The sequence below is a fragment of the Bombyx mandarina genome, chromosome 12, assembly GCF_030267445.1.
Source record: "Bombyx mandarina strain Sakado chromosome 12, ASM3026744v2".
NCBI classification, from domain to species: Eukaryota; Metazoa; Arthropoda; class Insecta; order Lepidoptera; family Bombycidae; genus Bombyx; species Bombyx mandarina.
In genome coordinates, this window is record NC_143219.1 from 6,155,502 (window position 1) to 6,182,414 (window position 26,913).

The following is a 26,913-nucleotide window of genomic DNA, read 5'->3' on the forward strand; positions in this document are numbered from 1 at the left end:
TATTTTGTTTTTTCCTTTGATGTGTCCCCCGTCGCCGCGTCGGACGGATTCCTTTTGTTTGTTTTAAGTTTATTTTATACAAAAGTCTTTTATTTATCGATTGAGGCCCTACGAAGTCTGCCGGGTCAGCTAGTGCATAATATAATACGTGCCATAATATATACGTAGCGATTTTACGGAACAGATTTTGTATCATAATCATATAGTATCCAAAATTGAAATGTATCTCGACGTACTTGTCTGTAGGGATTCTGTGATGAAATAAGCTCTAAAATGTTGTGGTCCAAATTAAAATGATTTAATAATGTGTAGTCCAAGTCTTCTTTTTCTCCACCTTATCCCACTAGGTGGGGTCGGCACAGCAATTTTTTCTCTTCCATTCTCTTCTATCAGCGGTCGCCTCAACACTCACTTCTCTCTCTCTCATATCGTCATTCACACACTCCATCCATGTCTTCTTCGGTCGTCCTCTTTTCCTCTACCTTGTACTACGATTTACATACATCTCGTAGTCACATGCATCTTCTTTCTACTACTCTACTCTAATTCCGTGCGGATCCGGCTAAGAATAGTTCCGTCCCCTTATCTTCCCAGGGGTGTCGTAAAAGACGACAGGGGGATTTAAGCGGAAACATCCAGCGCCTTACCCGACTGGTAGTGGGCAATCTACCAACAAAAGCATTCCCAGGGAGGGTTGACGTAAGGCAGGCGGCCGGTCGTAAAACTTTGCCAAAACCTTCACAGCTATGAATGTGTAGTCCAAGACACGGGGATATAATGTATAAGTATGAACCTGTGTATTTGATGTTTGATGTTAAATTTTCTGTATTCTGTACGAATAAAGAAAAGAGAAATGCTTGAGTTTCTCGCCGTGTTTCCGAAGTTGTAAAACTACATTCCAAATTGGTCGTAAAGTAAACTATTTAAAAACTAGTGTACGATTCTATTTGGTTAAATATCTTCTACATTCTGATCAGTATATTCAGATCACGACACACAAGAGACATTTAGCTCTTGCTGTTTATTTTAAAGCATGATTTGACTTAAGTGTCACCTTTTTGTCTTTTATTGCAAACGAATACTTGTGAACAAGGAGTGTTTGCTTCATATAATAATGTATTTAAATTGTGAGGAGCAAAGCTTATTGACGGAGTCGCGAACGTGACTAAGCGACAATGCTTGAACTTTACAGTAGACTAATTTAAAGTTGAAATAACTGAAAACTAATTTTATTTTAACGAATCTAGCTGTAGTAGAATCTAGCTAGTAGCTGTAGGATTGAAATGATTTTAATATACCTAGAAATATATATTTTTATGCGCATCGAATATGGTTATTCGATATATAACGACGCTTGAAAGGCAAACATGACTAAGCGACAATAACTGCTTTATACATAAATGATAGGCAATAACAATATTCGATGCGCAAAAATATATATTTCTAGGTCTATTAAAATCATTACAATCTTATATCAACTTTAACTTAACAGTATTTCAACTTTAAATTAGTCTACTGTAAAGTTCACGCATTGTCGCTTAGTCACGTTTGCCTTTCAAGCGTCGTATCATGTATTATTTATAATATTGTATGTATTATAATTTGTATATTATGGGTCTATAAAAGACAAAATTAAGACTGTTCTTAAATATGAAAGTTTGTAAACAAGGAAATGGGAAGCAAATAGAAACAAAAGTTGTAAAAAGGAATAATTTATTTTTTGAGAATTGAAAAAGTCTCTGGAGATTTAGCAACTCAAACCAGACACTGCTTCGGGAGGTTAATCGTCACGGTTTTGTTTTCTACATATTGCAATATACCTTCTTCTCCTCTGAAAATTACATTTAATTTAGATTTTAATTATAACATTCAAATAATTAGGCTAATGTGATTAATTAAAGTTATTTTTCTTTTGTAATAATAAAAATACAATAAATATATACATAGGATGTTATATGACTCTTAACAAAACATTTTAAGGAAGTGAAATTGTTCGAAAGTGTTTTAAAACTTACAATTCTCGACCAATCCCTGATTCCTTGAAGCCTCCGAACGGGGTTTGAGGTGTGATGTGTTCATATGTGTTTACCCTAAAAATATATTTTTTTTAACTTTATTTTTCTATAACGAATCAATGAAGTGTATCGATTTGGAAGGATATGATAGTGGTTATTCTGTGGCAGTTGAAACTTCGACTTTATAAAGCGGTGCTCATGGGGAGTGCAGTGTTCCTAACCTCCAGTTACTTCTTAACAACTAGTACTAAGATCATTTGCCGAAAAAATCGTAATATACTCATTGATTTCTTGACTTTGACACATATAGTCGTCATCCAAATTCTAAAACGTAGATCTGAATACAATTGCTCAGCATAGATTCGCATTTAACTGGATACAATTGTTAGACGCATCATCAATTAGAGCGTGATATATAACTATAGTATGCTTTTCAATGTCGGCTGTCCCACTAGTTTTTAAGTAACAGCTGTTTCTATTCGTATATAAAATTGTGTATTATTTCTGCGGCGAATAGTCGTGCATTTTAGTTTGAAGGGTAAAATATTCGCATACCCATTATCAAAGCATTTAAAAATAATCTGTTGCAAGCTCTTTGACGCTGACGTTAACGTTGACGACCTATTCATGAGTTCTTTTAAACTTTCGCGGCGACCTACATTAAACTCATGTTTAACGGGCTCTTACCACACTATTTACTCTTCATAGGCTCCCGATATTCCGGGTCTGCTGCAAGAGCCATGACCGCTAAAGTTCAAGTATCAAGTATCATCATCATCGATAAAGTTAAAGTACCTAAAAATTTTCAAGGCATTTTGAGGGCTTTTAAGGGTCAGCAAGTAAATATTGTCGCGTCGTGTCATCGACTTTCAGTGCTAACACCCAAAAGAGGACTAGAAAGGAGATTTGTCTATTCCTAACATCTTATCTTCTTCATCCTACTCCTTAATGATCGTGGCGCTTGCAAGACCGTCGAAATATCGGGAAATTATTGAAAATAACGTGCTAAGAGTCCGTTAGTGTTTATCATACCTATATTGAAAAGGGTAGTCCATGCAAACGTATAAGAACTAAAATTTAAAAACCTGTTAGTAGCTTACCACGTTGAACCAGCACGGACATGCTTCACGAAAGCCAACGCGATGTTAATGTCGTTCGTAATAACACCAGCCCCTAATCCATAATTTGAATCGTTAGCTCTGTCCACTACCTCTTCAAACGTTTCGAACTTTAAAATACTTTGAACTGGACCAAATATCTGGAATGTTAGAAATTTATTGTGTATATGTTATAAACTGTGTTCTTGTGATTGGTAATTTGAAGAGTTGGGACAGTAGTTATACTATACAACTGAAACTTATACCTCAAGGTTAATGGCGGCATTCTCATTGTGAGGTTTATGAGGCAGTGTCAGAACGTCACTTCGACAGAGCGGCGCTAAACGATAACCCTCTTTTCGTGGCCGCCGCTAATTACTTATCCGACCCAGGCCGTGGGGCAACGCAAAGCCGCTGTCACCCGAAACATGTCTTGTCGAATCCCCTGGATCCACTCTCGGTCCTTTTCGACCCCTCAAGCTTCGGTTTACGTCCTTGTCGAACTTCTTGAATACAACGAAGAGTTTGACGAGCGAACTGACCCATAGACACAACCCAATGCGTTTCTCGTCAAATCTTTTCAGTGGGTCGCGATTCCGATCCGGTGGTAGATTCTACGAAGCACTGCTTTTGCTAGGGCTACTGTTGTAAAATTATCTCAGGCTTAGTTCGTGAGCTCACCTACCCGTCCGTATAGCTGAAATAGCCCCTTGGGCTACAAGTGAATAGGTAGGAGGAAAAAAGAGGCTTATGAGTTTTGGTAACCACGTAAAACCTGGTGAGCAGTGAGCTCTGTGACTCAAAAACGAGTAGTACATATGGTGTTATTCGTATATACAATGTAACATACTACAAGAGATTTAAGTCGTGTCAATTTCTCAATGTTACAATGATAATGTAATTTGTGAAACAGAGCATGCGTACTTAAGGTCGCTTCGTAATTCGAGTATGCGACAGTTTACCTCTTCTTTAGCAATTTTCATGTCATCTAGTACGTCTGCAAAAACTGTAGGCTGAATGAAATAACCGATCTTTCCTAGACGCTCGCCACCTGCAACGCATTTCGCTCCCCCTTTTTTTCCAGCTTCTATAAATTTCAAAATTTTCTCCAACATTTCTTTGTCGATCTGAAGAATAATAGTATTCGCATTACTGATATTTAGTTGTACTGTGAAATTAATTAACATTAACGAATCATTATTTTGATGATGCTATAAAAACCTGTGGGCCTTGTTGGATATCATCGAAAGGATTACCAACGGTCCTCTTTTTAGCAAGTTCGCTTGCTTTTGAAACAAATTTGTCGTAAATGCCAGACTGAACAAATGTTCTCGTGGCGGCAATGCAGCACTGCCCAGCATTGGCGAATGCCGCTTTGTGAGCTATTTCTGCTGCTTTTTCCACTAAAAAGAGATTTAGGACCATTAACTTAATTAAATAATAGGGCTTCAAAGCGTGTGCTTAGTATAAAATTATCTGTAAAGTAATTAATAAAAATACGTATAGGCAAAAACCGTTTGGACTTACCGTCTGCATCGTTGAAGATAACTAGTGGACTTTTACCACCGAGCTCAAGTGTTACTCTTTTCAAGTTTACAGCTGAAGCTGAAGTCATGACGATGTGACCAACCTGAGGGGAAAGAAGTCGTTAAGCCATTTCAGACCGTAAGCAAAACTGCTGTTGCTGTATATAGTTTTTATTAAAGTAGACGGTCATCATTCTCGTCGAATCCGTCGCTTTTAACGAAGGGTTTCGGCAAGTAAATTAACTCACGTACACAGCCCACTGAGTTTCCTGCCGGATCTTCTCAGTGAGCTCACCTACTTGTTAAGGTTACGCTGAAAATATGGTCTCTCAAGAGCATCAGCTTAGGTAATTGCTTTTGTACTATATCTGTCCGACACTTAATACCTATGCTTAATGCAGTATGACATGTCCTACATGACATGTCATGTTCTGGATATGTTCTTCAAACGAGGCTTATGGAGTGTACTTAACAGAAAGCAGTGGTTTGGCTCTGCCCCTGGCATTGCTGAAGTCCATGGGCGACGATAACTACTCACCACTAGGTGGGCCGTACGCTCTGCTGCCTACAGGGTAAAAAAAAGCCCTTTCCCGAGTAAAACGCTGCTAAGTTGAAATTAGGTCTCTAAAAAACATATTCATACAAGAAACGCATGTTCGGTACTTCGTATGAGCTCATGTGGTTTTAATAAATTCGAACAATTTGATTGTGATAACATATGTAGACAGAGCCTATACATATGCAGAATTAGTATTTAAGGACTGTGGCGAGGTTCATAATTTGCAACCGGAACACTCTGGGTGGTAGTTTTTCTCGAACTGGATCGGTTTCTTTCTTGTAAAGGTGATAAAACTGAACTACAAAAAAACCTAACAGAAAAACGCGCGTCTTCTGTTTACTCTATCAGTGTCATTGCTATTGAATATACATTAGGATTTTTTTTAAATTATCTCATCTCATCAAAACTGGATGTATGTTTTTATTATTAAATGTGCTTTTACTCATTTTTATTTACAGCAATTAGATATAATAATAGACATTAGTTATGATTTTGAGATTAAAATTTAAATAGTAAGAATCCCTCGAAAATCCGTTCTTGTGAAATTTCTACTCGCTTTTATATGTACATATTTTAATTTCTAGGACAACACCGATCGCAGTTCATTCATAAAATGTAATTACTTTCAAGAAGATTTGTAATTAGCGATTCACTTTTATGAAACTACTTTTAAATAATCTTTTGGACAATATGGTTCAGTAGTGGGACCCTATTCATTAATATTTTTTTAAAAGAATGATAATGTCTACGAACATGCGTACCTCAGTAGATCCCGTAAAAGCAATCTTGTCTACGTCGGGATGACAGGTTAGCGCCGAACCGGCTGTCAGTCCAAACCCTGGTACCACATTGATCACGCCGTCTGGGAAACCTGCTTCTCTAGTTAAAGCAGCCACAGCGAGAGCTGTCAATGGTGTCTGTTCAGCGGGTTTTACTACTACCGTACATCCTACAGGTTAACAATTAAAGATATTTTTTTCGATATTCTTGCGGTTTTAAATTTTTTTAAATATAGGTAACGTAACATACCGGCAGCCAAAGCGGGAGAAATCTTCCAAATTAGCATAGGAATTGGATAATTCCAAGGTAAAATTTGGCCACAAACTCCGACGGGCTCTTTCAATGTGAACGTAAGGACATCCCCGTCTGTAATCGAAAATAATCGTTTTTTTTAATCGATTATATAAAAAATAGATTTAACAATTGAATAAATTAAACGAACCACATAGAAAAATATAATTTAGAACATTTATAGCGATATAATAAACTAGACACCTGCAGGAATTGTATTTCCCAAGATTTTATCAGCTTTCCCAGCATAATATCTTAGTATGCCCGATGACCAAAATATTTCCAATCGTGCTTGTTTCACTGGCTTCCCACAGTCCAAAGTTTCAAGTTCAGCCAGATAATTAGCGTCTCTTTCTATGAGGTCGGCCAGTTTGAGGAGGAGGCGACCTCTTTGGGATGCGTTAATTGTGCGCCATTGGGAGTATCTATGAAATGCTTTCTTTGCTGCTGCAACAGCTGTATCAACATCTGCCTACGAAAAAAAAAAGCTTGTGTAATTTTCTATGTTACATTAATAAAATGCTTAAATAAAAAAATAACTTATATGACTTAACCCTGTTTGTTCATGGGCGTAAATTATGTTCATCACCATGAATATTATTATAAATATAAGTGACTAGCTAACCCGGCAGACTTTGTAGTGCCTTAATCGATAAATAAAAGACCTAAACTTTGTATAAAATAAACTCAAAAAAAAAAACAAAAGGGGTCACATCAAAGGAAAAACAACAGACTAGGTATGTTTTTGTCATGTTGTTTTATTTGCAAAGAGTGGAATTTTTTCACAAAACATAATAGACATACGCAGTTATGGTTAACGTTTACAAATATGTTGTTATACCAATTATTGAGTTATTTTTTTCCTGTCTACGATAATGACGTTTGTGCATAACAACTATGTGTGTTGATCTTGGGCTGAATTTTCACAGTAGTGATGTACACAGTCTATGGCTTAGTTGGGGTTAGAGTATCTTAATCAGTACATTTCCGTCGAACAACCCTATAGTACATTCATACTATGTCTGCAGAATCATTATTCTAGATTTGAAATAATTTGATTTATACCTTTATAGGTTTAATTTTTGTATATTTGATGTAACTAGGACGACTAAGATGGCGCGGCCAATTTTTTTTCCTATCTATGCTGATAGCCTTGAGAGGCTATTTCAGCTTCTCCTTGGCGTATAGGTGAGCTCACGGGGCTCAAACCGGGAGTGTTGCTAACTCTGACCCTAGCAAACGCAGTGCTTCGCAGAATCTACCACCGAACCGGAAACGCGACCCACTGAGAAGATCCGGCGAGAAACTCAGTGGGCTGTGTGTTAATTTACTCGTCGAGCCCTTCATCGCAAGCGACGGGTTCGGTGAGGACGGTGACCGGTGCTTGAGGTACCTAAAAGCGCCGTTAATGGACCGGGAGGATCCGTAATGACATGTTTAGGGCGACGTCGACTGTTTACCATTCGGTCCACAGGATTGGACGGCGGCCAATAGATACAATATTACAAGCCCCGTTGTTTAGCTTGAGATATAATATATTCAAAGTCTACTGTTTTGTAAGTTTCAATTGTTAATCGAATTTACCTTGTCTGCTTCAGCAACTTCTGTGATTACAGTTTCATCTTGTGGACTGATGGTCGTGAACGTTTTCTTATTAACTGCATCAACCCATTCGTTGTTGATGAACAACTGAAACGCGGTATGAGCTACATTAAACATGCAATAAATGGAGATTGAATTATTGATTATTTAGGTAATAGCCACTGAGTTTTTTTTGACAAATATAAAATTTTAGACTCATCGAATTACATTGCAACATTTTAGCTATTGTATATTAATGCAAGGATTCAATCTACGAAAATACTAAAATGGAAAATATTATAAAACAGTATACCTAAACAGTTGGAGAGCTATTACTAATAACACAACCTAAATTATCATGAAACAAATTATATTTATATACGGCAAGTGTGAAATGAACTTCGTGAAATAAATAATTATATGATTAGTTTTTTACCTTATTATATTTGATTTCAACTTTAGCCATTTTGAATTCACGTTGCTTCGACTGTACAGCTATTACTGAACAATGTTTGTGCAAATTGAATCGTTTTATTCAATTCAGAAATTTATTGATTTTCATTGTAAATTGTAATGTTTGAAAGAGGGTCAGTCGCTGTATCTGCTTATGCTTCATTGATAAGACACGAATATATTTTAAATGTAGATTTAAAATAGATTTATAGTGTTATTGAATTTACTTTCTACTGATGTTAGTAAGGGGGCATTGTAAGTTTGCGGGTATATAACTACTATTTTTTTTATTCGTCTATTTCTGCCATAACAATAAAACGTTTTTAAAACTATTCCATTTATCTTTACTGCCACGATATTTTTGTTCAAATTTCATTTATTTTAACGAATCGACTTCTAACCTTAAGCTGGTTCTGAACGTATTGTGAAAATTTTAATTTTACGTTTGCTAGAACTATTTGTTAATTCTCTATAATGTTTTGTAAACTGTAAACATCACTGGGCTAGGACTGCAAAATTAAGATTTACGTACGATTTGAATTATACAGAAAACACAGTTTTCAGTCTTTTGATTGTTATTTTTTTTATTGAATTATACTCGTAAAGTACATAGGATAGAGTTATTTATGGAATAACACATCGGAAAAATGGCCTCCACGGCTTTGCATGCACATACGAAAATAAAAATTAATAAATCATACAAGTCTTTTTTTGTTATAGACAATTTTAACAAATATTTAATAATTAGTGGTTTCTGAAAATGTACAAAATCCTTTATTAAAAACGAAATATAGGATAGGTAATTTGTTACCGCCATCAACAGGAGCACTGGGAAACTAATCGAAGCGATGCCATCTAGTAGCCGACGCCCGTAAACATTTTTGTTGAGTGCTTGAGTTGCTTATCTATAACTAATTTATGTGTCTATGACCGAAACGAGAGAGTACACGACCTGGAAATGTCTTATGCTGTTTGTATTGAATTGTTTCACGGGCTGTATGGCATGTGACATCGTCTTGTTGAAACCACATATTGACCACATCAATATCATCCAATTTTGGCAGACAGAACTGTGCTATCATGTCGCGATATCGACCACCAGTAACAGTTAATGCTTGACAAGCCCCTTTTTGAAAAAAGTATGTTCCAATCATGACTTCAACGCTCCATTTTTACTGACCCTAAGCTGTCAGCTATCGAATTGTTTTTTTTAAGAGTGCCAATACTTTACAAAACAAACGGCGACAAATTCAAATCTTGCGTTAATTTTGGGACGCTCTATATTTTAAGGAGTTTGTAGCGGTAGCTATCAGAAGATATTTGACAACAGACTGAATCGCACTAGCGACATTTTGAAGATAAGCTTGCATATATACCTATATGTACATATATACAAGTTTGGAACAACAAGATTCCGATATAGTCGGTCTACCGAGCAATTACACCCTACGGTGGAAGATTCAAAGAAGACTGTCATTTGTCCCAAAGGCTTAATAGTGCGACTGGTATGTGCCGACTGGTATGTGACGTCAAGTTTAGATAATTCTTCATTCTGCAAATATCAATCAGAATTTGGACTGTTAATATTTTTGTAGGCAGCGGCTTGGCTCTGCCCCTGGCATTGCTGAAGTCCATGGGCGACGGTAACCATTGACCATCAGATGGGCCGTATGCTCGTCTACAAGGGCAACAAAAAATATATTTTTTTGTAAAAAATTAAGAAATTTTTGTAAAATTTTCGTGTACACATACCATACATAGCTCGGCGAAGTTAGGTATTTATGATACATCACCTTACAAATAAAATTAATTTAAATTCGACTATATTCTTAAAAAAAGTGTTATTTTATCAAAATGTTTAATTTGACTTTTTTGTCTCTGATAATCCATTAACATTGAAAAAAAATAAAGGTTATCAATAAAGTTGTATAGGTATATTTTATTGTATAATTATCTACATAGTGTAATTCATAATTTAATTACATTTATCATATTAATACAATGTAAAAAATATTTTCTTCGATTTTCGCGAGCCGTGGACATGTTGCTATTAGATTATTTTTACAGTTTAATATTGTTCTTTTATTGTCATTATATTGTTTCTGACGTTTCTAATACTGCACTTAGTCGTCAGCGAACACGAAAACTGCTAAGTACCTATTCGAAACGTCCGAAATCATATCATGACGATATGCACCGCGGGATTAAACCCTAAAAGTGTTTGTAACACAATGCAGCTTTGTAATGGAACGACCGATTGTTTGCGAAAATGAAATTGAAAAAAACTACTTGATTTATAAGATATTAAAGAATGGTTGCATTAGCTAGCGATTACTATAAGCTTTATAATATATTATATGATTGTAGAATTACTATTTATTAAAGGGCTAACGAAATAAACAAGCATCACACCATGATTTCGTCACCGATTTTTAGGTGTAGGGTCGAGATTTCAACTGTATTCAAATAACAGCAAAATTATGATGTCTGTTGAAAGTTGAAATACATTACTAATTATAGTTATCTGCGAAACGAGAATCGTGAAAGGAAAACAGCATAAGTTTAAGTACAAACATAGATGTAATCATGTCTGCGATTCGCAAAAACTTAAGATAGTACAATGTTTTACAGGTTTAGATCCAGCCCGTCCATTGGTGTCTGCGTATGGCTCCCGGCAGTTCCGTCTTAGCAGAGATGACGCTTATGTCGTTCAAGTCTTGCATACCAACGCTGGTTTCCTAGGAGAATCCGGCTTGGTGGGGCACGTGGACTTCTGCATCAACGGTGGACGACTACAGCCGGGCTGCAAAGGACATTTCATGCGTACGTCATTTATTATATTGTGTTGTAACCCTCAGACACAGCCCACTGAGTTTCTCGCCGGATCTTCTCAGTGGGTCGCGTTTCTGATCCGGTGGTAGATTCTGCGAAGCACGGCTCTTGCTAGGGTTCGTGTTAGCAACGTCGTCAGGTTTGAGTCCCGTGAGCTCACCTACTAGTTAAGGTTCCGCTGATATAGCCTCTCAAGGCTATCAGATAAGGTAGGAAAAAAAGTGTTGTATGGTTTATTTCGATTTGATTATTTAAATTTTTTGTGTCTGCTTGATCGACTGTCTCTAAGCTTACTACCTTTAACAACTGGTCAAACAAATGATTGACTTTTCAATCCGTGTGATCTCTTATGTCACCTTGATAATGTGATGTTGAGCGATAGAGATACGATAATAAAGCAATCAAGCGCAATGATTAAAAAGCGAGATCATATCTCAGGTATAAACAGTTTATTTACTTATTAACCGTGGTTGGAAGCTTCATACATACACATCAGTAGTTTTTTAATTGTTATTGTTGTAATGGTCATAAGCAAATTAATATTATATGATAAGTGAGTAGCACTCATAGTAGTATTTATTAATCGAAATAACCTGATATTAACACTTTTGAAATTGCTAACTCCAACTAAAATATATTGCCAAAACTAATTTTATGTACGAGTTTCGAAAACCAAGTAGAATACTCTATACAATACTGCCAACTTTATTTGAAATCCAAACAAACTTAGTTTTTATTAAAAATTCACTTGAGACACTTCGAACAAGTCACGCAAGTCGGGATTTCACGAAATCATAACTCGATTCGATTAAATGCAAAAACTATATTCAATGTAAATTATTTCTTGTAAATAGCAGGGTCGAGTTATTGATCACAAATAGGTACCAGTCGTCACGCCTAGTTTCAAAGACATAATATTACAGAATCTTAGAATCGAACGTCCGAGAAGAATGTGGTATTTATGATAAATATATTTTTTAAAGGTATTATGTTAATGATCTGAGAAAAAACGGTTACATTTTGTTAATAGACAATACCGAGCCTAAGAGTTTTGACAACGAAAGACTTCTACAAACGTTTTTTGTCAAACAATTACTAGTTATTTCCGGTCATAGTTCGTAAATTAACCCACAGACACAGCTCACTGAGTTTCTCGCCGGATCTTCTCAGTGGGTCGCGTTTCCGATCCGGTGGTAGATTCTGCGAAGCACGGCTCTTGCTAGGGTTCGTGTTAGCAACGTCGTCAGGTTTGAGCCCCGTGAGCTCACCTACTAGTTAAGGTTACGCCGAAATAACCTCTCAAGGCTATCAACTTGGGTAGGAAAAAAAACTAGTTATTTGTGTAGATTTAAAGAAAATATTTTGATAAGAAAGTTGAACGTTGTATGTGGAACGTTGGTTTTTTTTTTCAAGAAAATAAGTGCACGCCAATACAGGCGAGCTAAGCTAAGTTCTTAATATGGATAGCCTATTGTCTACGTTTCTCAGGTATCGCTCGATGTAGTCACTTCAAGAGCTCGTGTTACTTCGCCGCGAGTGTTCGCAAAAGTCTACGCCTTGTAGGCGTTCCTTGCGACACCTCGTGTCCTAAAGAGCGAGGTCCTTGGGGCATCCGGTACGACAGGAAGGCTATCCGGCTTGGGGATGATGTTCCTGATTCGTAAGTACAGTATTATATATGAAGATTGTATTTTTTTAAACATTCAAACTGTTATGTCAATATATTTGTTATATCTAATTTAATATAATAATAGAGATATATATGTGGGATGGCGTAGTAGAATAAAGCAATACTTCGTCAAGTGTTTCGCAATTAATTTTGTTTTCCGCCTTAACCACGGAACGTCTAGCCTCTGACACTGCCTTTTGACAACCAACTGACATTGACATCGTAAATACACAGATTAAACTATTCCGACACATTTATTATGCTGAATTAATTTTAGAACTTTTGGAGGCCTATAAAGTTTTATTCGTATTAAAAATATTAATTAGTTTTATTTACCTCTTACTTCATCATTATTTAATCCAAATTGCAGATTTAGTTGACTGAATTCATGACAGAAGTAGATTATGTGTTATCGTTAACAAACTGAATATAGACATTCGAAATGTTAGTACGGACACGTCTAAACATTTTTATTAGTTAACAATTAATGCCAATCAATTTGTAAACTAGCTGATATCTAGGAATTCGTAAAATCTGGAAAAATATCTGATTTCCTTTCAAATTTTATCGATGTAGTATAGAAAATGCAATATAATTCTTCGTATCGTATAAGTTGGAAAATCATTTGCATTAAATCGACAAAAAGAAAAAAAACGTAATCGCTACTTGCTCTACCAAGTTGACCGCGAGATTTGTTTATGAGATTCAAAAAATTTGAGTCAAAACTGCTTTATTCCATAAGTTTTAATTTTTGTTTTCTTCTTACAGGTCTAGAGGAATGTATTGTGTGAAAATAGATCACGAAGAAGATTGTCCTTTCGATTAATTCATCTAACGTAGCATAATTTATTTAAATGTTAAGTAATTTATTTTAAATTAATTGTAATAGTAAATCAATGAATCAATTCATGAAATGAATGATGATATAACATTTTATTTGGTTGTATGACTATTATGTGATTCGATCAGTTATGTGGGTTCTGCATGTGACGCGAAATAGAGTAAAGTAATTTCGTCGCACCCTAATCCATGGGCTTGGTAGCACCCTCTCAGGAAAACTCTGCACATTTCCGCCATGGCAACAATATAGTGTTTGTCCCACGCTTGGTAGCACCCTCTCAGGAAAACTCTGCACATTTCCGCCATGGCAGCAATATAGTGTTTGTCCCACGCTTGGTAGCACCCTCTCAGGAAAACTCTGCACATTTCCGCCATGGCAACAATATAGTGTTTGTCCCACGCTTGGTAGCACCCTCTCAGGAAAACTCTGCACATTTCCACCATGGCAGCAATATAGTGTTTGTCCCACGCTTGGTAGCACCCTCTCAGGAAAACTCTGCACATTTCCGCCATGGCAACAATATAGTGTTTGTCCCACGCTTGGTAGCACCCTCTCAGGAAAACTCTGCACATTTCCGCCATGGCAGCAATATAGTGTTTGTCCCACGCTTGGTAGCACCCTCTCAGGAAAACTCTGCACATTTCCGCCATGGCAACAATATAGTGTTTGTCCCACGCTTGGTAGCACCCTCTCAGGAAAACTCTGCACATTTCCGCCATGGCAGCAATATAGTGTTTGTTCTACGCTTGGTAGCACCCTCTCAGGAAAGCTCTGCACATTTCCACCATGGCAACAATATAGTGTTTGTCTCATTCGGTCAAATAAAGTATAGTTTCATTTTTGATGCTAGGTGGTCATCGAATCGCAAAAGCGTCGAGTTTAAATTTAACAATTTTGAGAGATAAATTCGAAATCAAAGAAATTAATTATAGCTGCCCCACTCTTAAAATCGGAATTGTTACTTTTTTTTCCGTACCGATGCTGATTGATACCTTGAGAGGCTATTTTAGCTTCTCCTTGACGTGTAGGTGAGCTCATGGGGCTCTAACCGGGAGTGTTGCTAAACTGGCCCTGGCAAGAGAAGTGCTTCGACGAATCTCCCACCGGATCGGAAACACGACCCACTGAGATCCGGCGAAAAACTCAGTGGGCTGTGCCTATGAGTTAATTCACTCGTCGATCCCGTCCGTGGTTCGCAAAAACGAGATTGAATAACTTGAAGGGGTTTTAAGTTGGTGCGGGCCGTGTGAGCGAACATTACGCTTGCATACGTCATGACGGGGCGTATGCAAGTTTTGTAGTGTCACCTTATTTCGAAGGGACAATTTTATTTACTTCGCTTGCAAATTATGGGATGAATTACTGCGACGATACCTACTATTTATCCTACCACCAGTAATGAACTGTAAATTAGGAGTACTTGTATTATTTGATGATTCACAAACCGACATTATAGTATGTTTATGATGAGGAATTTGTAGGTTGCTTAGAAGAGTTCGGTACAAGGCATAAGGTAGTTGCTTGCCTTGTTCATTGTGAAGTGATGTATACGAGCTTCCGTTTTTTGGTTGTAAAATAAAATAAAACAGATACAGAATAAATGCAATAATTTATTTAGTTTCTCTTTTTTGGTGTCATTATCAGTTCCGTAATTGTACATAATAAATTACATTCGCTGCCGGCGAAGACCGATCGAAATGTCCAGTTCCCGTAAAAATATTTCCCACCGAAGTAATTCTCAGTTAAGTCTTCAAGGTCGATTTTAAAAATGTAATGCTCCTAAAAAGTTATGAGGTTTTCTTTAAACAATAATACCACACGGTACATAAATATCTTTATTACCATATTAGGCCGACGTAGATATGGTCTGATCTTAAGTGGTTCTCTTTCATACACATTGGTAATGCCAGGCCGTTTTTTTTGCTTATCGATTCGACGCTTAACTTTTGGAAGCAAATCGTTTAATACATTATATTCATCATACGGCTTTTGAAATAAATCCAATTATATTTAACGGTCTGTTGGATTAAGAAGCGTGCTATCATTTTAGCTAGCTAAATTACTTCCTCTGGATTATTACATTCGGATGGGTGTTATCAATGAGGCCGTGACAAAGGAGAAATTCAAAGAATCATAACATAGTAGATATTACTAATTGCGTGTGTTCGTTTTGTTTAACATTCCAATTTTTTTGTTACATTGCGGCGAAGGCATCAATACACAACCATCCTGCATATTTCTGTCGCATAGCTGTCCAGAGTTCCAGCATACCTGCTGTGATGTCAATAGGCTATAATAACAAAGCGAACCGTGAGCTCTTTCACCAATACAGAAAAAATCCGGAATATTATGACCCACTGCAAAAAAGACTAATAACCTATACTAGTATATAAACACATTTCCCGCTTTTTGAAGTGAAAATTCATTAGGCACGTTGAGAGTCAAATTTAACTCGCGACAGGTTCGTTACGGCTAGAGAGAAAAGATACAATTTAGGACGAGCGAGAGTGAGAAAATAGACAGAGTTTCTCGCGAACCACTCGACTTTGAGAGGAGGGAGAAAGTGAGCTAAGTCGTTTCTTTTATACACATTCTGTTTACGGGTGTCGGCCACTAGATGGCTTGTTATTAGTGTATTTTATTTTTAATGAAGGATTTAAAAAAAACATTTTTCTATATATAATTGAATATACTATGGGGTTAAGGTATTAAATTCCGGTTTTCTTGTAATAGGTACTTCAAATTGACATAGAACCTTCATGGTGTTAAGTGTGTGTTAAGTGGTGTTAAGTGGTTACTGGAGCCCATAGACATCTACAACGTAGACGCTCCACTTGAGACCTTGAGACACAAGTTCTAAAGTCTCAGTATAGTTACAACGGCTGCCCCACCCTTCAAACCGAAACGCATTACTGCGTTACGGCAGAAATAGGTAGGGCGGTGGTACCTATCCGCGCGGATTCACCTAAGAGGTTCTTCTTTTAAAAAGTGTGCAACATTCGATTATCGACTTTAAGTTGCTTTTTTATTCAGCTTAGACAAGAAAGTTGAATATTTCGAAAATTCGAGTGATTTTTGAATACGAGTTCCAACGCGGAAGTAACGCTGCAGAAACAGCTCGCAATATAAATGTTGCGTTTGGAGAGGGGACTGCTAATGAACGCACCGTGCGATTTTGGTTTAAACGCTTTCGTGATGGAAATTTTGATTTGAAGAACGAACCACGTCGAATGCCGCTCACACATGTGAATAACAATGAATTGAAAGAGAAGAAAGAGAAGGCGGAAAGAAACGCGTGTTGAAACTTGTGTTGCCTTGTTGAATCGATACAGAAATGAAGTAATAATTGAATCAAACTTCCTTCGTCTATCGTCTATTGCGTGACTGAACTGGACTGAACATTAATATTCTTTTTCATAGCGGTTCTCCGAACACATTGTATATTTCTCACATATCTATTAAAACGAAGACTTTATTGTCAGTGGGATAAAGTAGAGAAGCATACGCTTAATCCAAAACTAATTTTATACACACCTTTTTAACTGTACAGTCTTTGGTAATATTCATATTAATTCGAAACAAATGTTTTATTAGGAAGTGGTCGCATGGTTCCCTCATGTGAAACTTAACCATTTCTTTACCATTTGATGTGGCTACTATACGACCCTGGAAAATATTATTATATTAGTTTTATAATTTTCTTTTAGTGTCCGTAGTTTTAGTGGTATTGAGGCGTCTTGTGAGCCCGTACGGGTGGGTAACATCACCCTGTCCGCCTGCACCCCAATTAACTTGTCATTTATGAGAATGTTATATGCGTATATTAATTATGACATCATATTTTCTAATTTGAATAGAGTTGAATTGCAGCAAACGTATTTTTTTTAAAGATTTGTTATTTGTTTTTGTAATATTTTTTTTTTTTTTTTTTTTTTTTTATGATTGAAAGTTTACTGGTGGCCCGAAGGCCTTTCCAGTTTCACCAGGACAGGTGGGCGAGCAAAGGCTCAGCCAAGAGGGGTGGGATTTGCTAACAACTGCCCGAGCGCCTCCGAAGGAGACCTAACAACTCAAGAGCAATTGTTTCGCGAATGAATCTACTACCGGATCGGAATCGCGACCCGCTGAGAAGATCCGGCGAGAAACTCAGCGGGCTGATGCATGGGTTAGGTTGCACGTCGACCTCTTTGTCGAGTTCGACGAGTACGGTTACCGGGGTCCCTAAGCCTGCCCCTAGTATTAGAGCTGAAGGCATCTAGTGCAAAGGTTATTGGATCTGATGGATCGGTAAGGACGTGTCTAGGGCGTCGACGGTGACTGGCTCCTGCATGATCAGGATTCGGGGAGTAGTCAGCGGCGGCAACGATAAGGCGATTATCATGACGCATAGCCTTATCGAAGTATCGTTCCGACGCTGACTTCATGTATTTCCGAATTGATTCGAGGCCCAGGTCGTCGTGTAGGTCAACGTTCCTCACGAACCACGGAGCCCCGACAGCTAACCTGCAAAAGCGGGATTGTAGGGATTGGAGGGTGTCTATGCGTGTGCGGGCCGCGTGAGCGAACACCACACTCGCGTAAGTCATGACGGGCCTTATGCAAGTTTTGTAAAGTGTCACCTTGTTCCGAAGGGACATTTTACTCCGCTTACAGATCATGGGGTAGAGTCTACCGAGAATAAACGGGGCACGGTCACGGACTGATTTTATATGCGGGCGGAATGTCATCGATGCATCCAGCGTAACGCCCAGGTACTTAACCTTCCTGACCCAGGGTATGGGTTGTCTAAAGAGAGTAATCGGGGGTGCTAATATTTGTTACGAGTGGTAGTATCTGTATAGTATATCTGTGTAGTAGATCAATTTGTAGAGGACCCTGAAGTTATTCCATCAGGAGTTTTCCCTCGTTTCAGTTTTCAAGCCCAAGGTGCTTGAGATGATATATTTTGATAGGTACTTTGAACATAGAAACATTATTAAACCAAAACTAATAAGTAGATAGTGTTATTAATATAATATGATCCGTGAAATCATATGTATACTTACGACTGTGAGTTTAAAACTTGATTTGACCAAGATATCGTAGCTGAGGATACCACCTTTCGACCACATTTTTATTTCAGAGCAATTTTTTCTTTTTGGTCCTTTGCATGTCTCCAAACGTCCAACAACTATTTTAAGTGGACCCTAAAATAGACGTATTCATTATTTGATTGATTGAATTTAGAAATGTTATTATCTTGTTTGATTTTATTGCTCGACTGAACAAACTTAGACCCCGTCTGGTGTCAAGTCGTCACTGGAGCTTATAGATATCAAAGTTAATGGCAACATCCACCTTGTAATATGAGGTAAAATTTTTGAAGCACACTTCTACAATGAGTTGATAATCAGTTAATCAAAAATGTAATTTGCTTCATTTATAAATTATTGTAAACAATGCCTTAGACATGTAGTGAGGGCGCATGAGTAATTACTACTATCTTGGCTATTGCTGAAGTGAGGTTACCGTTATACCCGACGTCTATGAATTTCCGAGGTCAGCTAACCCCAGGAAAGCCATTATTAGCTTACATCTAACCATTTTCTTCTTTGTCTTCTTGTTCTCATTCCACATTATGTGGGATTAGCGCAGCATGTACTCTTATCATGCTTAATACGAGGGCGGCACTGAAAATTTCGGGAATTAACGAAGTGACACAACATTATTAATTAAAAATGTATTTATTGCTTTTCGAAGTATTCTCCGCGAAATTTGACACATTTTTCCATATGATGGAACCAATCATTGAAGCAACCATTCCATTCGGAAGTTGGGGTCTCCAAAATGGCCGTTTTGTAGGCGTCCACAGCTTCTTCAGGTGATGAAAATCTCTGTCCACGCAATTTATTCTTTATTTTAGGGAAAGTATAGAAATCATTAGGGCTTAGGTCGGGGCTGTACGGCGGATGGTCTAATAATTCTATGTTTTCTTGCTCTAAAAACTCTTTTGTTCTGTGCGCGGTGTGAGAACTCGCATTGTCGTGATGGAGGATGATGCGGCGGTTGCAGTTCTCTTTACGGAGTTCCGAAACGACCTGTGGCAAACAAATGCTAGCATACCATTCTGCATTAACCGTTCTTTGTCCCTCAAGAGGAATAGTCGTAACATGGCCGGTTTTGGAGACAAACGTGGCCACCATTTTTTATGCAACACTCCGTGGACGAACAATTTTTGTTGGCTTTAACTCATTTTCGAACTCGTGACTGGTTTTTTGTTTCGGGTTCGTACGCGTATATCCAGGATTCGTCACCTGATACAATGTTGTATACAGCATTTGAGGATCCTGCGTGGAATCTTTCGAGAGTTCTGATGCACCGAGTAACGCGAGCCGCTTTTTGCTCTTCACAGAGCGAATGCGGTATCCATCGGGAAAACAACTTTTTTACACCTAATTGTTCATGCAAGATTATTTATATTTGACTCATGCCAATGTCTAAAGTTGCCTGAATTTCGCGGTATGTCACATGTCGATCTTCCTCAATCAGCTTACGCACAGCATCAACGTTTTCTTGGGTGACTGCAGTTTTTGGACGACCTTGACGGGGATCATCACTGAGCTTGACACGTCCACGTTGAAACTCAGCAAACCAGCGATAAATTGTGGTTTTGGATGGGGCTTCATCACCAAATGCAGAAATCATCCGGTCAACACACTGTTTTTGTGTTAAACCACTTCGAAAGTCATAATAAATCATCGCTCTTGAATTTTCTCGAGTCAATTCCATTTTCTCAACGACTAAACAAGTTTGACAAAACCTCGTGACAAGACCGAGAATCTTTTTTTAAATAAATAAATGGTATTCGATTTTTAAAACCAAGGAGTTTTCAATTAAAAAGATTTTAATATGACAGGAACAGTGGAAATATTCCATTCCCGATACTTTTAGTGCAGCCTAGTAGGCATTTGGTATCAACGGCCGTCTGCCTGACATTAACCCTACTAAGTTATATCTTCATGGATATGGACGTGCCAAAGGAAGGGACTTTTTCTGTTTCTACTTTTGATGTTTCTTTAACTTCGTCCGTCTTTGGTTCTATGATTTTCGGAAACATTTACATTATAATATGGATTTTCAAAAAGAAAAGATAGAATTATCATTTTTTATGTATAATATTTTTTTGTATTTTCATAATTTCATCTAACCATCTAGTGAATTAAAACAATCTAAATGTTTTAATTATAATTATTTTAAATACTATAGTAAATCGAAAATAACAGAGCAATGATCAATTACTTACGTAATCTAGTTTCGGGTTTGTCGACGATAAAACAGATATAATGATCAAAGTAAATAAACTCCAAATAAACATAATATGCATAACGGAACGGTTAAAGTGCATACATGAATAAATAAATTAGTTCTGTGTCTAAGTTTAGATAAAATGATCAGGAGACCTGGGTTGAAAGGCACATTAAAAAAAAACATATTATATTTTCTTCTGTTTTCACGAGTAGACTCATAATGAAAACTAATTTTCCGGCTTAATGACGTGTTTATTAGTTTTCACGGACATAAGGTGTCATTGGACAATATATTATTGCGCTTGATTATCATTTAATTTCTATTAAAGTTTTCAAATTTATTTTTAGCACGGTCGAAGATGTAAATGACGGTATTTTATTTTTTTAAATTTTATTAGAGACGAATTCACGGCCTGTCTGGTGTTAAGCGGCTACTGAGGTACATAAGACTTCATAAACTGAATGCCCCTATTCATCTTGAGATATATGATCGAAATCTTGGTCCCTCAAACCGGAACACGTTGTTGTTTCGCAGCACAAATTAGAAAAATGGTACCTACCCTACCTACCTACCTATACCTACCCATCAGGTCTCTTAACACGCCTTACGTTGAAGAAAAATCTACTGCCTGTCCTCTGGCATCTTACAGCATTCACGGAGAAATTATAGGTACTATTATAAGCCACTAAACACCACACTACACACACACACACACACACACATACACACACACACACACAGTTAGCCATACTAATTAGGCCGGCAAAATATTACTGTAGCCCATGGATACTGGCAGTGTCTAGTTGATGATGTTGCTTTCTAAAAAACACGTTTTTTAATTCTTTTTTTAATTTTATTTTTGCATATATGGATGGACGAGCTCACAGCCTACCTGGTGTTAAGTGGTTACCGAAGCCCATAAACATTTACAACGTCAATACCGCCACCCACCTTGAGATACGAGCTCTAAGCTCTCAGTATAGTTACAACGGCTGCCCCATCCTTCAATTACATAAAGACATTACTGCGCTCAAAAAACTATGTGAACGGGATATCATCCCAAAGCCGGATAGTATGTGGTAGATGTGGAAATGATTCCTGGAAATGCACTATGGATGAACGCAGTGATTCCAGGTAGTGAAAATAAATTCTGCTTCTAGGGCGAGTGGTGTGATGGTAAATATAGATGATAAGATCATCTCGATTCTCTTTGAGCATTCTTCCTCAAGATACAAAAAAGTTATTTTTGAGGAAATCGTTCGTCAAGACCAAAGTTCAACGTAACCCTGTCTCCTCTAAGTAGACTATAATGTTCCAAAACCACACAAAGTCACGCCTGGTTAGGCAAGTTAGACAACAATGATTGCCAAATGGAAATATAATGGTTTAAAATGGGCAAAATTTCTCATGGACCCAATTTCATCAATTTCAGCATCATTTTAACACGTTCAATGCGGAACAAGGTCTAATACGCCTCGTATCATCTAATACGCTTCCCTGTCGTGCGGAGGCCGTAACACCTATTTGATATATTGTAGGAATGAGATAAATATAATCCGATCCGAGCTTAAAGCATCTAATGTAATAGTTTCTGTTTTCAGCAAACGGGGCCCTTGATCCCGTAGAAATATCAATAATTAATTAGTTTTACACATAAACCTTATTCTTGAATCACTTCATATTTTAATCCGTTTGGTACTTTTTGAGTTTATCGCGTTCAGGTAGACAGAAATCAAACTTTGTTTGATATGATGTGACGATATATTTTTTCTTTTTAGAAAAAGTATCAAATGATCAAACTCAGACGATGTTCGAGGGGGAGAAAATTGAATTGTCACATAATATTTGGCATGATGTCAAACACTTTTATGTTTCAATTGTTTTAGTGAGAAACATTTGTAAAAAGTAAAATAAAAATAAAGAAAATAATAATTACCGATATTTTTATTTCACATCACTAAAATCTATGTAAAACTTTCTTTATTGAGTGCGGTCCGAGGCTTACAAGAGCCCTCAATTTCTTTTACCTATAGATTCTGAATAAACCACGGAATAGATAAATAAGGCCTTATTTATCTATTCCGTGAAATAAACCAACCCTCGGATGTACGCTTTAAGGTTTAGGTCAATCTATTCATAGTTAACAATAGCATACCAAAAATTCATTTATATTTTTTATACATTTAACAAAAAAAAAACGTTATAGTTTCTTAAACGTTTTGGGATTTAATATGCCCCGTAACGCCATTATGATGGTTTTCATACGAGATCTTAAGCGCCCCGTACCGCAGGAATGGAAAGACTAGAAAAATTAGTACCGCTGTCAACGTGTTAAACTTCAGAGAGAGAGAGAGTATTGGTTGAGTTTTTTCGTGTATCATTAATTTTCTATTTATTTAAAACATAGTGAGTAGAGGTCTAACATGAAAATGATCTAGTTGGTAGACTAACAAGGTCATGTTCATTTTTTAATAAACTAAACATTCTTATTATACTATGACTAACATTATAACGTTTCCTATTTTCATTGAATGCGAATTTGTCTTGTAGATAACGTTCCATAAGAAAATCGTGCGTAGTTTTTGGCCACACTGAATACAGTTATATAAAAAAATAACGCTACATTTCTGCCGCGCTAGCAACCTTTGGAATAATTACAAAAAATAATAATTTTAAACTCTTTATAAATAAGGATATGTACATATGTATATGTATAATACCAATAAACATAAACTATTTGAGAAAATAACATTAAAATTACTTGGAAAGATTAATGCTTTAAAACGGTTTAAAGGAAAAGATAAATGCGGGTGCGCAGCAGGGGCTATTTGGATATATTTTAATTTGAATTGCCGTTACAGACTGATGAGTAGCGGTCATTGGTCATAGGCGATAGCAATGCCAGCGGCAAGGCTATGCTTCTGCATATTGAAATCTCTCTCGCACACTTTGATGGCGGTGACGATACAGAACGCAATTTGCAACTTATTATTACGCATCTTACACCTCGCCCAATGTTAAGTGATTATGAGCCCCATAATCGTCACAATGTAAATGCCACTAGCTACTAAAGTAATCTAAGTAAGTAATCGTGGCCTAAAGGATAAGACGCTCGGTGCATTCGTGCTAAGCGATGCACCGGTGTTCGAATTCCAGGCGGATACCAATTATTATTGTAATGAAAAAAAAAAAATGTTCACGATTGACTTCTACGGTTTAGGAATAACACCGTGTAATAAAAATCAAACCCGCAAAATTATAATTTGCGTAATTACTAGTGGTAGGACCTCTTGTGAGTCCGCATGGGTAGGTACAACTGCCTCGCCTATTTCTGCCGTGAAGCAGTAATGCGTTTCGGTTTGAAGGGTGGGGCAGCTGTTGTAAGTATACTTGAGACCTTAGAACTTATATCTCAAGTTGGGTGGCGCATTTACGTTATAGATTTCTATGGGCTCCAGTAACCTCTTAACACCAGGTGGGCTGTGAGCTGATCCACACACCTAAGCAATAAAAAATAAATAAAGAATAGTGTCAATTGTATTGCTTAATTGGTGCTCCACCCTAAGAATTGAATGGATGTCTGTTTCGCGAAGGAAATAGGTAGAAATGCAGTTAGTGCTATCAACCCATGCAGACTCATATTACGCCCCACCAGCCGTCGTTATCTCTATACATAAAAATGAATTGCTGTTCGTTAGTCTCGCTAAAACTCGAGAACAGTTGGACCGATTTGGCTAATTTTGGTCTTGAATTATTTGTGGTAGTCCAGAGAAGTTTTTAAAGGTAGATAAATGAATGAAAATGCTCGGAATTAAATAAAAATATCAATTTTGTTTTTCTTTGATTTGTCCCCCGTCGGACGGATTCCTTTTGTTTGATTTAAGTTTATTTTATACAAAAGTTTAGGTCTTATATTTCTCGATTGAAGCACTACGAAGTCTGCCGGGTTAGCTAGTTATTAATAAATTGTTTTTAGACTTTTTGTATTAATGTTGCATGAGTATAATAGTCATAACAAGCGTACTAACGGGTGGATCGTATTGATGTCTAATGACAACAGTGATGGGATTATGACGATTTTAATTCGATCAATGAATCAAAACTAAAAACAAATGATAAAAATAAAACAATTTCTTTAAAATGACATTTATTAGTATTCATTGGGTAGAATAATCAAGAAAAAAGTATAATTATGTATGTATTAAATATTGTAGTATTTGTAGAAGTGTTTTAAAAGTTGCATTACAAATAATGGTTGAAATAAGACTGTTCCATAATGTTTGTGGTAGTTATAAAATTGATCTTAACAGTTTAGAGTCCTGTAAATATTAGTTATTTTATTGAATCATTTAATGAATGGTAACATTTCATTTTATTGAAAATATTTTAAAGTCAAATATTTTTTTTATATACTTAGACTACTTATTTCGGTGATATTATTACTTCATTAATTGTACACAAAAAATTGCATTCACTGCCGGCGAAGACTGTACGAAAAGTCCAATTTCCGTAAAAATAATTTCCATCGAAGTACTTCTGCGATATGTCTAGAAGGTTTAGTTTGAAAACATAACTTCCCTAAAAGAAATAAGAGAAAAATCCACATTACTTTGTTTTTGATTATCACTAAGTTAGGTTTGAAAATAATAATAATATTTTTCTATCTATATTTCTATATCTTAGTGTCTATTATTTAAAGTAGTGTCTGTACGTTTCAGGTAACCCAAGCATAATATTAGATATTTCCCCTTTAATGGAAACAACAAATGATAGATAATATGCATACTTTGCGTTGATCCTACTCAGTGGAATAAAGGACAAAAGCAGAACAAGATCTTCTAACCACCATCGATTGACTAAAAGTGTAGGTATCATCGGCGGCCAAATTATTAGATCCAAAATATTATTCACATTTTTCAGTATCACTTACTCTGTAGCAATAAAACGCAAATTTCAAATCAAACTACAGAGTTATAATATATTAAAATAAAAGGTAAATGCCGCTACCCACCTCGAGACATGAGTTCTAAGATTTTTTGGTTTACCGGGTTTATGTTTGCCGATAATTATCGCTTCTTCCTACACCGTTATACAGTTTGTATCTTTCCTGCGGTGTTTGTACAGGTAGAAGTGTAATACCCCGTTTAGACATACCGTCGGAACCGGGAGCCTTGCGAGGACGTAGGTCTTTGATGAGATCTTTAATTTCCATCGGGGTGACGGGTTGTAACGCATGCGAGGGTGGCAAGGAGGCTCTGCGTTCGACCTCACTGTCTACTACTACTCTACATGGGCAGGGTCCACGGATTGAGTACTGGGCGTGCACTGGGCTTACAATGTATCGGCCAGCAGCTCTGCTTTTTCGTCGACATCGAACGCCGCGAGTCAGCCTGGGGGGCTTAAGGGGAGGGGGGGGGGCATAATTACTACCGTACCCGATTTGAGAGTACGAACTCGAGAGTACGAACGAGTGGTAATAAGATCGTTGGGAGGGCGCGAGTCCTTCTAAGAAATAAGACCATCTGGCATCTTGGACTTCGACGATGCGAGACTTCACATCGCGTTGTAGAGCACGCATTCGAATACGATTTTCCTCGGTAGGATATCTATCGTAGGCGCGGGTCGAGGCGTTTTTGGCTCGAAAGAGTTCCCTAACATAGTCAGGCAATTTGAAGCGGTGAAGGAAATCCTCCGCTACAACTTGCATCGTTGACCTATCTAATGTCGAGGTGATGTGTAACGTTACGATGTCTGTGGCTTCAGCGGCATCCTAAGGGGGTGGGGTAGAGTCAGGGCTAAACGGGAGTGATGGTGGATCACATCCAGCTGGGTTGATACTCAGCGTGTGCCAATCCACCACAGTCCTCGTTACGTGAACGGAATTGGGAGCGCGATCTAGTTTCATAACGACGGGACAGTGGTCTGAATCTAACTCTGAAACTACTTCGATCGAACGTATGCACAGAGTTACATTTTTTAATA

General features: G+C 37.2%; 3 protein-coding genes across 3 annotated transcripts in view; 1 reads left to right on the forward strand and 2 right to left on the reverse strand.

The window, feature by feature from the left end:
• LOC114252047 (phospholipase A1) overlaps positions 1–15,250 on the forward strand; it is a 42,891-nt gene extending 27,641 nt beyond the window's left edge. The window contains exons 6-8 of the mRNA XM_089731861.1: positions 10,934–11,125; positions 12,623–12,794; positions 13,572–15,250. Of these exons, the coding sequence (XP_089587987.1) occupies positions 10,934–11,125; positions 12,623–12,794; positions 13,572–13,629 (422 nt within the window). The 3' untranslated portion in view covers positions 13,630–15,250. The remainder of the gene's footprint in view (positions 1–10,933; positions 11,126–12,622; positions 12,795–13,571) is intronic.
• On the reverse strand, positions 1,697–9,170 carry LOC114252046 (aldehyde dehydrogenase family 1 member B1, mitochondrial-like). Its single transcript, XM_028186529.2, has 11 exons — positions 8,286–9,170; positions 7,853–7,957; positions 6,473–6,740; positions 6,227–6,343; positions 5,959–6,146; positions 4,640–4,742; positions 4,334–4,515; positions 4,075–4,239; positions 3,116–3,273; positions 2,016–2,090; positions 1,697–1,831 (listed from the first exon to the last, which is right to left on the reverse strand). Exons 1-11 carry the CDS (start codon positions 8,313–8,315, stop codon positions 1,756–1,758), a joined length of 1,467 nt encoding a protein of 488 aa, XP_028042330.2. The 5' UTR covers positions 8,316–9,170; the 3' UTR covers positions 1,697–1,755.
• LOC114250791 (uncharacterized) lies at positions 15,219–18,868 on the reverse strand. The gene is made up of 3 exons (XM_028184813.2): positions 18,690–18,868; positions 17,179–17,310; positions 15,219–15,423 (listed from the first exon to the last, which is right to left on the reverse strand). Exons 1-3 carry the CDS (start codon positions 18,753–18,755, stop codon positions 15,259–15,261), a joined length of 363 nt encoding a protein of 120 aa, XP_028040614.1. The 5' UTR covers positions 18,756–18,868; the 3' UTR covers positions 15,219–15,258.
• Positions 18,869–26,913: the final 8,045 nt, after the last annotated feature.

What these genes read in the sequence shown, in the direction of transcription:
- LOC114250791 (XM_028184813.2), bottom strand. Translation starts at nt 18,755, where the DNA reads ATGTGGTCGAAAGGTGGTATCCTCAGCTACGATATCTTGGTCAAATCA. An exon ending in CAAGTTTTAAACTCACAGTC is followed by an intron (nt 17,311 to 18,689) that starts GTAAGTATACAT and finishes AATATTTTCCAG; the next exon opens with GGTCGTATAGTAGCCACATC. An exon ending in AAGACTGTACAGTTAAAAAG is followed by an intron (nt 15,424 to 17,178) that starts GTGTGTATAAAA and finishes ATAACTTTTTAG; the next exon opens with GAGCATTACATTTTTAAAAT.
- LOC114252046 (XM_028186529.2), bottom strand. Translation starts at nt 8,315, where the DNA reads ATGGCTAAAGTTGAAATCAAATATAATAAG. An exon ending in CTTTTACGGGATCTACTGAG is followed by an intron (nt 4,743 to 5,958) that starts GTACGCATGTTC and finishes CTTTCCCCTCAG; the next exon opens with GTTGGTCACATCGTCATGAC. An exon ending in GTCCGTGCTGGTTCAACGTG is followed by an intron (nt 2,091 to 3,115) that starts GTAAGCTACTAA and finishes ATATATTTTTAG; the next exon opens with GGTAAACACATATGAACACA.